This window comes from Lutjanus erythropterus, chromosome 3 (genome assembly GCF_056507025.1).
Source record: "Lutjanus erythropterus isolate fLutEry1 chromosome 3, fLutEry1.hap2, whole genome shotgun sequence".
Classification (NCBI taxonomy): Eukaryota; Metazoa; Chordata; class Actinopteri; order Lutjaniformes; family Lutjanidae; genus Lutjanus; species Lutjanus erythropterus.
In genome coordinates, this window is record NC_139319.1 from 15,912,706 (window position 1) to 15,927,542 (window position 14,837).

The 14,837-nt window shown below is 38.4% G+C and overlaps 2 protein-coding genes across 2 annotated transcripts in view; both read left to right on the forward strand.

Moving 5' to 3' along the window:
* LOC146329816 (ovochymase-2) overlaps positions 1 to 12,085 on the forward strand; it is a 32,330-nt gene extending 20,245 nt beyond the window's left edge. Inside the window, exons 13-25 of the mRNA XM_084715179.1 lie at positions 561 to 661; positions 2,818 to 3,095; positions 3,315 to 3,478; positions 3,711 to 3,894; positions 3,996 to 4,214; positions 5,228 to 5,362; positions 5,527 to 5,751; positions 5,872 to 6,054; positions 6,494 to 6,606; positions 6,695 to 6,789; positions 8,099 to 8,388; positions 9,870 to 10,030; positions 11,620 to 12,085. Of these exons, the coding sequence (XP_084571305.1) occupies positions 561 to 661; positions 2,818 to 3,095; positions 3,315 to 3,478; positions 3,711 to 3,894; positions 3,996 to 4,214; positions 5,228 to 5,362; positions 5,527 to 5,751; positions 5,872 to 6,054; positions 6,494 to 6,606; positions 6,695 to 6,789; positions 8,099 to 8,388; positions 9,870 to 10,030; positions 11,620 to 11,817 (2,346 nt within the window). The 3' untranslated portion in view covers positions 11,818 to 12,085. The remainder of the gene's footprint in view (positions 1 to 560; positions 662 to 2,817; positions 3,096 to 3,314; positions 3,479 to 3,710; positions 3,895 to 3,995; positions 4,215 to 5,227; positions 5,363 to 5,526; positions 5,752 to 5,871; positions 6,055 to 6,493; positions 6,607 to 6,694; positions 6,790 to 8,098; positions 8,389 to 9,869; positions 10,031 to 11,619) is intronic.
* A 2,163-nt stretch (positions 12,086 to 14,248) lies between these two features.
* Positions 14,249 to 14,837, forward strand: part of fam13a (family with sequence similarity 13 member A) — a 70,579-nt gene continuing 69,990 nt past the window's right edge. Inside the window, exon 1 of the mRNA XM_084715180.1 lies at positions 14,249 to 14,497. Coding sequence (XP_084571306.1) covers positions 14,471 to 14,497 — 27 coding nt within the window. The 5' untranslated portion in view covers positions 14,249 to 14,470. The remainder of the gene's footprint in view (positions 14,498 to 14,837) is intronic.

The following is a 14,837-nucleotide window of genomic DNA, read 5'->3' on the forward strand; positions in this document are numbered from 1 at the left end:
TGTTTCTTAAATCTTAAGCTTATTGAACATGTTTTCTCAGGTACAACTGAATTAGTATCAAGTTTATTTAACTAGAAAAGTTTATTTGTTTTGAACATTTACAGAATAACCTCAGCTTTTATAGGTGAAAACAAACAGTTTTTATGGTGCATAGCATATCATTGATTTCAAAAGGGCCAATTCAGATACAGTTAAACAAGAAGAATTATTATTTATCATAATGTGATATCAACAAGTTTTTTTTCTCTTCTTCCTCTATCTTTTCTATATCTTGCATTAATTCACTGACTGACACCATGAATATACAGTTTAAAAAACTGCATTGGTCAACGGTGTATATAATCTTCTTTATTGATTTGATTTGATTTTTTTTATTATTATTATTTTAATTCACGCATATATACAAAATAAAATGCAAGCCAACACTTTAGTTGGAACAAAACTAATCTGTCTTTTCTAAGATAAAGACTCATCTAATTGTTCACTTAGAAATCATGTTGACTGCACTTTATTAATGATAGTATTATTAATTTTTATTTGTCTGTGTGTGTTTGTTTCAGGTTTGGCCCTCCAGTCGTCCAGATCCCACTTTCTTCCACACCTGTGGCGGTACTCTTATTCATAAGAACTGGGTTCTTACAGCTGCTCACTGCTTCATAAGGTAAATGCTCTCTGTCATCATTCTTCAACACATGGACAAAAACACTGAGAAATCGGAACAGTAGTTCAGGTTTTTCAGGAATAATTCTAGTATTTTTAAAGCTTGGCCCTATTTTTCCCATATTTTGGGGTCTAAATGGCCATAAATCTTTGATATAACCCTCTTTTTTGTCTCTTCCCCTGTAAATTACATTAACAGTTCCTTTAATTTGGATGGTGTTTTGCAAAGATGCTCCCATTCCTTATGTTTCTGAAGGTAACCTCTTAGTTGCAGGAATCTGTGGAAGTCCGGGGCTGGAGTTCCTGCCTAAGTTGTTTGAATGACTCAGTGGTTTTTCCATATGACCATATTTTCATTGTTACCTTGATCCAGTCATCACCAATCTTGAGTTTCTTCCATGTCATGTCAGTCAAGAATGGAAGTGATTCCAAAGGTCTCTACTGACATGTCTTTAATGATCCATGCAGCCTGATAGTAATTTTTTAAATTGGGTAAATTCAACCCACCACCCTTTCAGGCAAAGAGGGGTTTTATGTTTTATATTCAATTCTGGCTCCTTATTTTGCGATATGATTCTTGATATGATTTTGCCTGGGGTCTAAATGACTAATAGATGCAAAAAAGATATTTGGAATTGGTTCAGTTGATTGTCTCAGCCAGCGGCCGTGAAATGGGCTACAAAAACAGATCTGAACTAACGTGTTGAAACACCAAAGTCGCACAGTAACACAAGCAAATTAACAGATCAGCAACTCCCGTGTTGTCAATGGAGTCTGGTGGATTTGAACAGAGCAATATCACAGCTGCTCTCTGATTAAACACAAAGGTCTATCTCAACAGGGATTTTTTCAATTATTTTCTCAGATACTTAGAATAACAACCCGAGTCTATCAGTGGCAAAAAAAACAAGTAGACATACTTTTAGGGGTTTATTTGGTCCCAGAGATTATGTTGCAGCCATGTTGCTGACTGAGGCCCTACTGGACCAATTCCAAGGAAATTACTGTTCCTAGACTATCATATGTGAGTTATGGTCCGATTATTAGGTTCAGATTTATTTGTCCTTTATTATTTAAGAATTAATTATTTAATAAGCCTAAACCTTTATTTTTGTAATTTGTATATATATTTTTTCCCTTTATTTTGAACATTTCTCCTTTTAGATCAACTGTTTATAACTGTCAGTTGTCTGCTGATGTAAAGTTAAGCCTGTTGTCTTAAAAAAAAATCCCACTGCTCTGAAAATACACACAGGAGTTTGAGTGAAGTAACATCCTGTCTCACTGCCTGCCAGACTCCATTACCATATTGCTCAAATTAACTGTTAAAAAACATCTACTCCTTGTAAAATATATTGATAATATTGACTTGTTACAACTCATAAACAGACACCTGTTTATTCTTTGAATATTTGGCATTAATTTGAACTCTAATTAACGTGAAATTAGCAAACTGAAACAGTTATTCTCGCCCAGATGTTCCAGCTGTTGTTAGAGAAGCGAGTATATCAACTTAACATGTTTCCTTAATATCTGGTGACATATCATGGTCATTTAATCATTTTTTACAGTAAAAATATTGCAGACTTCTCCTTTAAAATGAGCACTGATGCAACAGAATACTGTATGTATAATGTTCTTGAGCTCACTGAAACATATTTGAACATATTATTCATTTAGACCCCAAAATTTGTCCCCAAAATAGGCCCTGTTTTTACAAACACTGGAATGACCCTTTAATGCTACTTTTTTTTTTTCCAGCAGAGTTTTCTCAAACTTTCTGGAAGGCCATTTGCTTAATCTCAGAAGGCAGATATTGGTGTCTGTGCTTTTACCTCAGGCTTATTACAGTGCAAGAGCAATGGCTTGTTAGAGACGCCTCAACGCCTGGGATAATGGTCTCCAGTGCCCTTCAGACAGAGATGCTGTGCAATGAGGAGCCTGTGCACTGTATAGTTCTCTGCTGTCAGCCTGAGTAGGCTGTACACAAGTTTATGTGCCACAGAGGTGCAACTCAGAATATGCTGTGCACACTGCAAATAAATTTGTTTTTGTAAAGCTAGAACTGTGCAAAGCTCTGATATCCTGCCAGCTTATACGGTGCAGTGACAGAGACATGAGCCTTATTATTGATTCATCCGCTGATCTGTTTCCCAGATATGCTGATGAGCTGCAGCGATGGCACATGTGCCTCGGCAAACACAACCTGACCTACACAGAGCCGAGCGAGGAATGCTTCAATGTGACTGGTATCTATCGCCATGAGGGGTTCAAGTATCCCACAGTGCCAACAGTGGAGTTTGACATTGCCCTGGTCAGGCTGGACGGAGAGGTGACACCCAGTGATGAGATCTCGTACGCCTGCCTTCCCTCCAAGGAAGAGGTGCTACCTGGGGGCAAGAAGTGCTACGCCACCGGCTGGGGAGACGAGACCGGTACTGCACCTGTTTATACTCAGATATTCAACTCTAATCTCACCTTTTTGAAACTGGTTATTTTGCACCATTCAGGAGAGACTCACCCCTCATGAAATAAAAACTCATTGTTGGATCATTGGTGCGCCCTCTGCTGGACTCCATGTGCAAACACCTTCTGTGTTTATGCTCCACAGTGTTGAAGGTTTTTCTAGCAGTTTATTTTGTGTGATTTTTCAGGTGATTCAATGAATGCTAAAGTTGCAGAGGCCCTTAACCAGGTAGCCCTGCCTGTTGTGCCTTTTGATACCTGCAAGAGGATGGATTACTGGTGGTTCCAGGTCAAGACCTCCATGATCTGCTGTGGTTATACCCTGCCTGATGAGCTCAAGTCCGTCTGTCAGGTAGAGTGATGGTTTTATAGCATACTGTTCAGGATATTTTACACACCTAACTCTTAGGGTTCTTATACAGTTTTTTTTTTTATCATATTATGTACATGTGCTCATCTATGGTATTGAATTCTACTATTTTAGTAGGGCTGGGCCTTTCATAAAGTTGCAACCCTACTAACTGTACACAGATGGTATTTAATAACTTGCTGATGGTGTTTTTGATGACTCCGACCTCTGACAGGGAGATTCAGGTGGTCCTCTGGTGTGCCAGGACGCCCCCAATGCTCCGTGGGAAGTTCATGGTATAACCAGCTTCGGCCCTATTGGCTGCATCATGAATAAGAAGCCGTCCGTGTTCACCCGCTCCTCTGCCTACCTCCCCTGGATCGAAAATGTCATCCGCAGGGACATGTACAACGAGCACAGTATGAATCCAGCTGCTCTAAACTGACCCACTTTGCTGAAAAAACTAAATATGGCACAAAGAATTTATGGCTGGTTTTCACCCTCTGTCCTCCCTGTGTAGCATCTGGCTGTGGAGGACCAAAGAACCTGAATGGCACAGGAGGCACGCTGTCCTCTATGGGTTACCCTGCCAGCTACAGCAACAAAGCCAGATGCCAGTGGAGCATCCAGGTGCCCGTCGGCAAACTGGTCCACCTCCACTTCAGCAATTTCTCCCTGGAGGAGAGTCAGATGTGCATGAATGACAAAGTCAGAATCGCAGACAAAACAGGAAGTCTAGGTATGTGGATGTCCACCTGCTCTTTGTCTCCAGATGATCAGGAATTTGCTGAGTCATTTATTGATGACATGTTAATGTTGCATGTTAATGACTTGTCCCAGCAATGTCTCACTCTTGTAACTTTGATACAATTTGTTTTTTCAACTTATCAGGACATTTTGCCAAACTGCCCTCTGCACAGTGGTGGAAAGAGTACTGAAAATATGTAGAAGTACTGTTACATTGCCAAAATATTACTCAACTACAAGTAAAAGTACTGGTGTTACTTCAGTAAAAGTACAAAGTATTCTTCTCAAATCTAGTAGGTCCAGTATTATTTATTCTGAACTGCTGATTTTTAAAGCATTATCGGTAGCAGACATTCATTTGAAAGGAGTTTGTGTTTTCTAAATTACTCCTGATAAGGAACCAACAAGAACAAGAGTACAGGATATCAGTCAAAATAGAAAATATCTTGCATTCAAATTAGGGAGGCAATCCACAAAATGCAAATGTATATGCTCACATATAATTCTCAAATTCAATATTTGAGGTCAAATAAAGAAAGTAAATTTTATTTTTTTTAAGCCAGTGCATGAAAAATAAATGTACAAATAATTGCTGAGCAAAAATCAAGTAAATAGAAAACCATTGGCAGGAAATTCATAAACATAATAATGCATTTGGAAATGAAAATGAAAATTAAATATGAAGGAGGAGCAACTGTCCCTTAATACGTTTTATTAAATTCCTTCAAAGTCTTGACTACATATATTACTTTACTGTGCAGTAAAGTGACATATGAAACACACTGGCAGGTGTTGCTCTGAGCCTACTGTCAATTGTAATCTCCTGTGTCTCAGTCTTAAATGTTATGTATACATGTGTATCTGTTGTGCAGCATGTGTAGTATAGAAATAGACAGAAAGAGGCAATAAAGATGTCAACATGCTGAAACGTCATACACAAGCTCTCAGGACAGAGGCTCCATAGAGAAGTCAGCCTAATGGTTCTTTCTGCTCATTTCTCCTCAGGCACATTCTGCAGCCATGTACCCCCTCAAGACCTGGTGAGCGATGGAAACACACTCCACATCAGCTTCTCCTCCAACGACAAGGTGGTGGACACGGGCTTCACCGCCACCTGGAGGGCAGTGGACCCTACAGAGGGTACGACAGGAGAAAAGTGAACCTGACAAGTCACTGAGGGAAACAGCCTTCAGGCAAAAAAAACTAATGTATCTCATTGTTTCTCTCCCTCTCCTTACACACACACACACACACGCACACACACACACACACACACACACACACACACACACACACACACACAGCTCCTTGTGGAGGGAGCTTCAGCAGTGCTCAGGGTGAAATCACCTCTCCTAACTGGAACATCGGTGACTACCAGGCCCAATCCGTGTGCACATGGCGTATCGCCATTCCTTCAGCAAAAAGTGTCCATGTAGCCTTCACTCACTTTGAAATGCAAGCTGTAAATCTGATTGGAGACTGTGTGGACTACGTGGAGATCTTCAATGGAGAAAGCATGCAATCACTAGGTTGGTTATCGTACTATCGTCTTGTACATTTTGTTTTTGAAGTTTTGGGGTGTCAGTGTCTGAGGCGCTGTTGTCACTTTACTGCACAGTGGTTAAAAAAAAACCCTCTCTGGTTTGCAGGTCGATTCTGCGGCTTTGCCCCTCCACCCACCATCACCGTCCCTAGCAACACAGTCGTCATTCGCTTCCTGAGTAATGGAGAAAATCAGCAGAGCGGTTTTCGCGGTTACTGGACGACTGATGCCAGCGTTGTCCCAACTTTACCTCCTCCACCTGCTAACCCATGGGACAACATCACTATCGGTAAGTGTGTGCTGAGCTGAACTCATATCAACCCTGTCTCTGATGAGTGGGGTCATACGTTGGAGTCAGACTGAATTCTTTTGAAAAATTCTGAGTGATACTGAAGTTGTGAAATGATTTGCGGTATTTGAAGGAATGATCAAGGATTATGGTGTGACTTCTGGACCAAAGATTTTTTAACCCTATAGCCTCATTTGTATCATCCTTGATACACAAGTTTCTGAGACCTCTAAAACATCAATATGATCAATACTTTTATAAAAAGAAAAGCTGTTTTAGCAGTGCACTGCTGGCCGTAGCAGACCTGTGAGTGCAGAATCCAACATGGCTGCCTTCACGTAGTAACTCGCCTGTTTTTGGCAGGGAAGTCTTTGCTCATTTGGAAAAAGTTACAGTAATATTAAATAAATTAATATAATTGGATATTTTCTCTTCCCAGACTGGCCAGTAGATTGTGGAAACCCAGAAGTGAAACCCAATACAGCCACCCCGAGGGTGGTTAACGGGGAGGAGGCGATCCCCCACTCCTGGCCCTGGCAAGTCTCCATGCAGGTATAGTCAGCTCCTGTTTCTCTGTATTCCTGATTACCAGTCATAGAGAAGAAATTTTATTTTGAACAGATGTCTTTCTCTTCTCCAGGTTTCGGCGATGCTTCTCACGCCGTACATGCACAGCTGTGGAGGGTCTTTGATTCATGAAGAATGGATCCTAACTGCTGCTCACTGCTTCATGTTGTAAGATACAACCACAGTACATGCCATTTTAAAGCCTCACAGTCATTTAAAGCAACTATAAAGTTTATTTTTTATCATGCCAGTGTATCAGATGACACTGTGAAGACAATGTGAAATGAGTCATTTATAGTGCTGTGAACTCATAGTCCTTAAAAATTATTGTTTCCTACTACTCAACAGACAGACACACACATGAAGTTAAAAGAAATGATATGCCAATGTTATGTTCAAAACTTGCTTCCACTGCACACATGGTAAAAAAAATCAGTTATTGTAGGCTTGAATGCAGCTATTATGAACTCTTTTTTCCCTTCATTTTAATTTGACTACCTAAGTCCCGCCCCTTTTTGCTCTGTGCTCCAATAACAGCTGAGTGTCTTTGGTATCCTTGGTATTAACATTTGCCTTAACCCCAAGATTAAGCCTAATTGTAACCTCAAACAAAGTTGATTTTATATTTTTTGTGATCATCGATTTATATAGATACACTTAGATTTTTACTCCTTTTGTCGGTGTCATAGTTGTAACCGTGACAAGACCACCCTGCAGATTTTCAAGTGACTTTTACCTGACTGTTGGTAAATTCTCAAATTGACCTTTATAACCTTGTAGCAGAAATATAATAGCATTATATAAGGACATTTAGATGTACTACATTACGTCCAACAACAAAAATCTACTCCGATGGGGGAATCTGTGTTTTGATATCAAGGCAAGTTAGCATCTTCCACATGAAACAGTCTTACGAGGGAGACGATCAGTGTCCATGTACAGACTGTAGGTGTGAGACCTAATATGCAAATGACAGGAAAACATAAATAGTACATTCTGTATGTCTTCATAATTGACATGCATTAAATAAACTGATCACATGTTGTATGCGTGAACTGAGACACTCACAGAACTTGTCAGTGAGCTTGCCGTAGCGTGCACTACTACATTCTGCAAAACCACACTCATACAGGTGATATAGCAAGTTTTTATGGAGTCCCCCGACTAGCCAGCTAACGATTGAAAATCTGAGACCTAATATTAGTTAGATAACTTGTTCAGACGTTCTGCTAACATTCGCTAACTTAAGATGTGAATATGTTGCTTTAGCGGGTCCTCCAGCAACATCTTTTAACCATTTCAAAATGTGTTTTTCTCTGCAACATGCTGTGTACATGTGAGGTTCCACTGGGTACCAAGCTTCCTCCACTGTTATTGAAGCATGGAGCAAAAACAGGCGGGGTTTAGGAAAGGTCAACAGCCAAAGGGACAAGTAAAGCAAATTCTAATTTTGACTACCATTCCACCTGCTTTCCAGCCCACTGAATAAACCGTCTTACTGGCGCATGTGTTTGGGCAAGCACCACATGAACTCCTCCATGGACGTCCCCTCAGCGGAGGAATGCTATAAGGTGGACGGCATCATCCGCCACAAGGGGTTCGTCTACGAGCAGGATCGCAGTGACATCACCAATGACATAGCCCTGGTGCATTTGGCCAAACCCGTCAATATGACGAGGGAGATCAGCCCCGTCTGTCTGCCCAAACCTGAAGCTTTGATGCCTGCTGGGAAACCCTGCTTCGTCACCGGCTGGGGAGACGAGAAAGGTAGAAGTGATCATGAATTTCAATGTCCTGTAAAAAGATCTGTAATTATAATGTTTCTTCAGCAACTAGAGGTAACTGTGGCTGTACGAGTACGTATCATCGCTGCTCCTAAAATTGTGACTCCTTTTTATCATTTTTGATCACTTTTATTGTTTTTCATTATAACTGAACATCTAGGAAATCTGTGACACCAATGTCTATAATACATTACATTTAATTATAAACATACAATAATGTGTTATACTGTGATTATAAAAATGTCTAATTATTGTTATAAACAGTCATAAATATTTAAAATGCTTTATAACAATGACCATAACACATTTTAAAGCGTTTTATATATCTTATAGCTTCAAGTATCATAATGCCTCATAACTGCTTGTCACTCTGACATTTTTTGGCAAGAATCAGAGTGTATTAGGTTTGCAACAAATGATTATTTTGAGTGTTGATTAATCTGTTGATTATCTTCTCAATTTATCTATTAGTTATTTGGTCTATAAAATGTCAGAAAATTGTGAAAAATGTTGACCATTTTTTTCCCAAAATTCAAGATGATCTCGTTTTGCCCAGAATTTAGACTTTTTTTTTTCTTAAAATAAATAAATAAATAAAAATAAATAAAAAATAATAAATTATAAAAATGCATAAATTATAAAAATACTTTTATAATACGTTATAATGTGATTATACTGTATTTTTGGGAAACATTTCATTAAGGGACTGTAAATGTTCATCATTCAGTTGTGCATCATTAAAAGGATCTGTCAAACTGGAATACTCAATTTAAACTTAAAGCAAACAATGACCACTTATAGGGGCTTATAACCACCTTGTAATGTATCATATCTGTATATTCAAGAGGAACTTCATTGCTTTACTTAAAGCACAGAAGGACCACTCAGAGTAACTTACAGTCACATTATAGCAGTGATTGCAATTACTTTTCTATCGTGTTTGAATGTAGATTTTTATGATTTTATATTACTATTATTTCAGATTTTTTATATTGTAAAGAAACTGTCTAATTACAATTCAGTTGTTTATGGCTTCAACAGTATAAGATTTTCATAGCACAATAACAGAACATCTCAGAAATTATCATGGTATACAGATTTATTTAATTAATATCAGTAACAATAACCCTTAAATGAATGAAAATAGAGAGGGTTTTTTATCCTGATCAAAATCCTTATAATGTCTCCTGCTTTGATATTGTTACAAAGCATTATGAAAAGTTGACTGCTTATGACTATAATTAGACATTAATATAAGCACAGTATAACACATTATAAGTATGTTTATAATGCATTATGTGGACATTGTTTGGTGGCTTGTTTTCATGTACTTGGTACACTCCATGATGAGAATACCTTGGTCTGATTGCTACATATAAAATGTATGTTGGTGTATATGTGTGCATCTCTGTGTCTCTGCCTCCTGCAACAACATAAACTTTTACTTTGTCACTTCTGTCTCAGGTAACCTTTTCCCCAAAGTGTCTGAGAAGCTGAATCAGGCTGCCCTTCCCATAATTGACTTCGAGACCTGCAGTAAACCTGCATACTGGTGGGACACCTTGAGGCCCTCCATGATCTGCGCTGGTTATGAGTCCCCGGATGAGCTCAAGTCAGCCTGTCAGGTGAGAGGACAAACAATCAAAAACCACAACAACTGTTTAAATGCACACACTGGTATCTGTCAGCTGCGGATGGCACTTGGTTGTTGAAATTCTTGTCAAGCTTTTCTCACACATTACATTAGTACGCTGGCCTCTCATGATTGTTTTGTCTTTTATGTAACACTCTGTAAACTGTTTTGTTTGGGATCACTCAGCCCTGATTGCAAATGGCTTCAGGCATAATTGGACAAAAGAACATGGGAGCGACCATGCATGGGAAGATTAGAAATTCAGAAAACACTTCAGAGCAGTACCGAGGGCTTTAAAAATTCAACAGGGCTTTACAAAACACAACGCTGGCACTTCCTCCCTCAGCAGAACTCTGTCACATTTCTGATAAACACTGACCTTTACAAATTCCAGATGATTTATGGTGGCTGCCAAAATTAAATGTTCACCAATGAATCTTCTTCACTGTTAACAACACTTAGCTCACTCAACTCACAAGTTTATTGTTAACAGCAAACAAAAATGTTCATGTTTTCACAGAAAATCATTTTGAGCTAGTTCAACTTAAAAATGGAAGTTATCTCAACTTAGGTTGAATAATTTAGTTTAAAGTCTTATTAAGTTTTGTAAAATCAGCTGAGCTACGTTCGCAGAGCTTCAGAAAACATGTCCAATTACTTTAAGAGTTTAAGTTGAACCAACACCTGCTCATCACATTTACGAATATAACAAAAAAAAAAAAGGATTCCCTTTTATTTTCTCTGTTTGAAGAGAGAGGGATTTATTTCACCCAAAGAACTCACGGCTTCAGCTGCGCCTGTTGGAGCTTCTTTAATCAAGCTTTTTTTTTTTTTTTTTCAATTTTTGCACTCAGCATTAAACTGCAGCTCATATTGTAATGATGTGCTTTTGTTATGTTCAGCAAACACACATTATTTGTTTTACTGAACAAAAAATTGACAACACACCACACATACATAAAAACACTGACTGTGTATTTTTACAAAAATATTTTTAAACTTCATTCCACTATCAAAATATCTGATTTTTAAATTTTTGCAAAACTCAAAAATAAAATTTTTTTGACTTAAATCTACTATAAGGAAAATTCATATTTTGATTTTGGAGCTCCCTGTGATTAAAAAAGGTAGTGTTTCCTCTACCATAACCAAAAAAATATAACATCAAAAATAGAATTATCTAAATAAAAATCTCCTCCTCCTTCCTTTTAACTGGCTAATGTATGAGTCACTGTAACTTTTCCTGGGAAAATGTAAACACAGGCTCGTTTTATCTGATTTCAAGGAGAATCTGACAGTGGCAGACATTAAGAACAACGACACAGAAACAGTCAGTCTTCTCGCTGATGGTCTTGTTTGCTTGCAGTATGTAGGCCATATAGAGGCATCAGTAAGAAACTGAAACTGTTTCATAACCTGTCAAAAACTCCTTGTAGCAGCATTAAAATAAAATTATGTCAAAATTAAAAGGACTGAGTGTTTGTGACAAGTGTCTTAAATATTTGTGCGGACACATTATTTTTTCACACTTTTACCTGTAGAGTAAATCTTTCATGACCGTTTTCTCCTGCTCTCCCGTAGGGCGACTCTGGTGGTCCTTTTGTCTGTGCGGCCCCTGGAACAAACACGACCTGGGAGGTGCACGGCATCGTCAGCTTCGGACCTCAGGGCTGCATCAGAGACAAGAAACCTTCGGTGTTCACCCGCGTCTCTGCCTTCAGTGACTGGATCAGCGACAACATCAAAAAGTTTATCTATGAAAATGGAAAAACCAACTAAAACTCATATCTTAAAGTGAATATTTTGTTAATTTGTCAATTTCTGTTGTTTTGTTTTCAGCTGCCACAGACCAAGTCACTGTAGCTTTTTATTCAGGGTTTGCCTTTAAGTATTGTTCTCTGCTGCTAATAGGATCAAAAGTATTATGCACACTGATACTGTTAAGCTGAACCATCTGCCTGGCAGCAAGTGGTAACAACTTTTATTGAATACTATATTTAATATTTTGTGTATTTGTACAGTATACAAATTTTTTAAAAACATTGCAAAATATATTTAAATAAATCACAAAGCAATTTTACTATTTTTCCCCGAAGTTAGGTAGCTGCACTTACAAATGGAGCAAGATGTTTTCTGTATGACTGACTGAAACAATAAACTTTACATTTGTTTGTGCAATTCTTTCGCTGTGCTTTCCTATAATTCTGATGTTTAAATGTAGATTTTTATGACTGACTGATTACTCTAATTATAATATAATATGCAATATAATTACAATTATTACAATACAAAACTGAAATACTGACTTTGCAAGTGATGTTTTGTTTTAAAAACAGTTACATTTCCTTTTTCTGTGTTGTTTTACTGTGGCGACAGTTTTGACAGCAACATGACTTTCTTTCTGTTCCTGTGGTGGAAGTGCATTTACTCGAGTCCTGTACTGAAGGACAAATTAGCAGTACTCGTCAGTCCCTCCAGGAAGGAGAAAAGTTGCGATTCATGCCAATTCAACCAATCTCTGTAAATTCTGCACAACCTTGCAATTTTGTCAGATGCAACTTTTCCACAACTTATAAAATTATAGCTTCCTGCGCAACGTCATACATGTAAGTCTTAATGAAGCAACTCAGTGCTTTATCATTTATTATTTTTTGTATTATGTGGTGTTATTCTCTCTGGAACAAATTGCCTTTCATTTTTTTTAAAAAAAATATTCAGATGAAGATGCAAGCCTTTTTTGCAATTTTCATTTATTCCTGCAATTTAATTGAAATCAGGCATTGCAGGCTGCAACTACAACTACATTTAGCTGACAGCACTGTCCCTTTATGGGCTGAGAATATTCTCCCCTTAAGCAGGACTGGCTTTACACATTGAAACTTTCGTGCAACTTTAATTGGTTGAAACTTAGGTGAAATTTGCACCTGAGTTGTCTGGTGTAAAGTCCTCTGCTACACACTTGAAACTTGACACTCTGCAGCAACGGTTGCAAAACTCTCAACTTTGTGAAAATAGTTTCAAGCAAATCAAAATGCTGATAACATAAACACCAAACATTTGACAGTCCAAACATTTCAACCAATTTTTCAGGATTCAGGAGGAAATTATTGGCATAGGCTTTGTGCAAGGTTGGTAACACCGTCAACAAACAAACTTGAGTGAGAAAAAATGTTTACATTGCAGTTAGCTCCTTGAATAGACTGTGACATTGACTGGTCTCTCTTTTGAGTAGCCAGTAGGCCATGTTTTTTCCTCCAGCAAATCAATAAGCATCGATGCACTGATAACTCTCTTCCTGTTCATTGGAATAACCATTATGAAACAAGGTAGCTGATACAACACTTCCAACTCATATTATCCAGCGAGAAAAATTATATAAAATAAGACAAAGATGCAAATGTATTTACAATGACACGTCCGACTCGATATTTAGCAAGAAAGCAAGTATAACAAAAAAAAAAAAAAAAAATCAATCTAGCCAGCTAATTTTAGTGGCTAAATTGTGTTGCACAGGACTTTATTAACTGTCAAGTTGCATGGAAATTATGTTTCATGCAATTTGAAGCCCACAACTAGTTTCACTGCGTAAAGCCAGCTTTCTCAGATTATCTGAAAATGCATCGTCACAAAGCTGAATGCACAGCTGTTTTTCTGAGCTCATGAAGTCTTATAGACCATGATGCATGGCTGTTGAGTGAAATACCAAACAGTACATAAAACAGTTAAAATAGCACAACCTTAAACATCTACAGCAGTAAAATGCAACATACTGCTGCAGTAATTCTAATACAAAAACATCAGATACAACAGTAAAACACTGATAGGGACAATCAGTGCTTTCACTTTTCATACTTTAATGACATTTTAATACTTTTACTTAAGTAAGGGTTTTTAATGCAAGACCTTCACTTGTACTTGAGTATTTCCACAGTGTGGAGGTAGTACTTTTAATTCATTGAGGGATCTAAATACTTCTTTCACCACTGTTCAGTTCTCAGAGTTTGCGGGCTCCCTCCTCCTTTCCTCCTTCAGTTGCAGACAGATGAATCCTGCAGGCACAGATTTAAAGTTTTGGGTTTTAACCCCTTAATCACATGACCAGACCACTCGGCCAATGGGAGAGCTCGGCTCAGATTTCAGCCTAGGAGGAGAGAGGGGAATGAAGAGGGAGGAAGAGAAAGAGACAAGCTCTAATCTGTGCTCATGATTTGGACAGCCTGCCGGCACTGACAGCACTTTAGCGCACTCTCTCCCGGCTTGGATTATATCTGTGTTGTGTTTCTTTGGAGTATTTGGATGGCGCATTTTGAGGTGAAAGGGATTCCCACCACTGGGAAAAGTCCTGGGACAGAGTGAGGAGAGGAGGAGGGAAGACAGCAGCAAGTTTTCCCCTCATCTTTGCCTCCGCGGGCGTTTCTTCTTCTGTGGGAGAATGGGGGCAGGAGCTCTGACCATCTGTGTGAGTAGAAGCTATAAAGCAGCCAGAGTTGGCTCAAAGACTTCCCATTCAACCTGTGATTAAGGGCTAAAGAATGCATTACAGGACTGTGCTGCTCCTTCTTTTGTGACGGTCGTGTGTGTATTGAATGTTCTGGTAGAAATAAGTGGCTTCTTAAAATGTCAAGGAGGGACAAATGTGTCCTCCTTCAATCTCTTCAAGCTTTCCCTCCTTAGGTTAAACTTTGTTCGCTAAATACATTATGAAGATGAATACTTTCACTTGCAGTCTAACTGAGAAAGTAGATTCCTTGCCAACCACCACTATTTTAAGTCTGTCACCCTAGTGCAATTGTGTAACA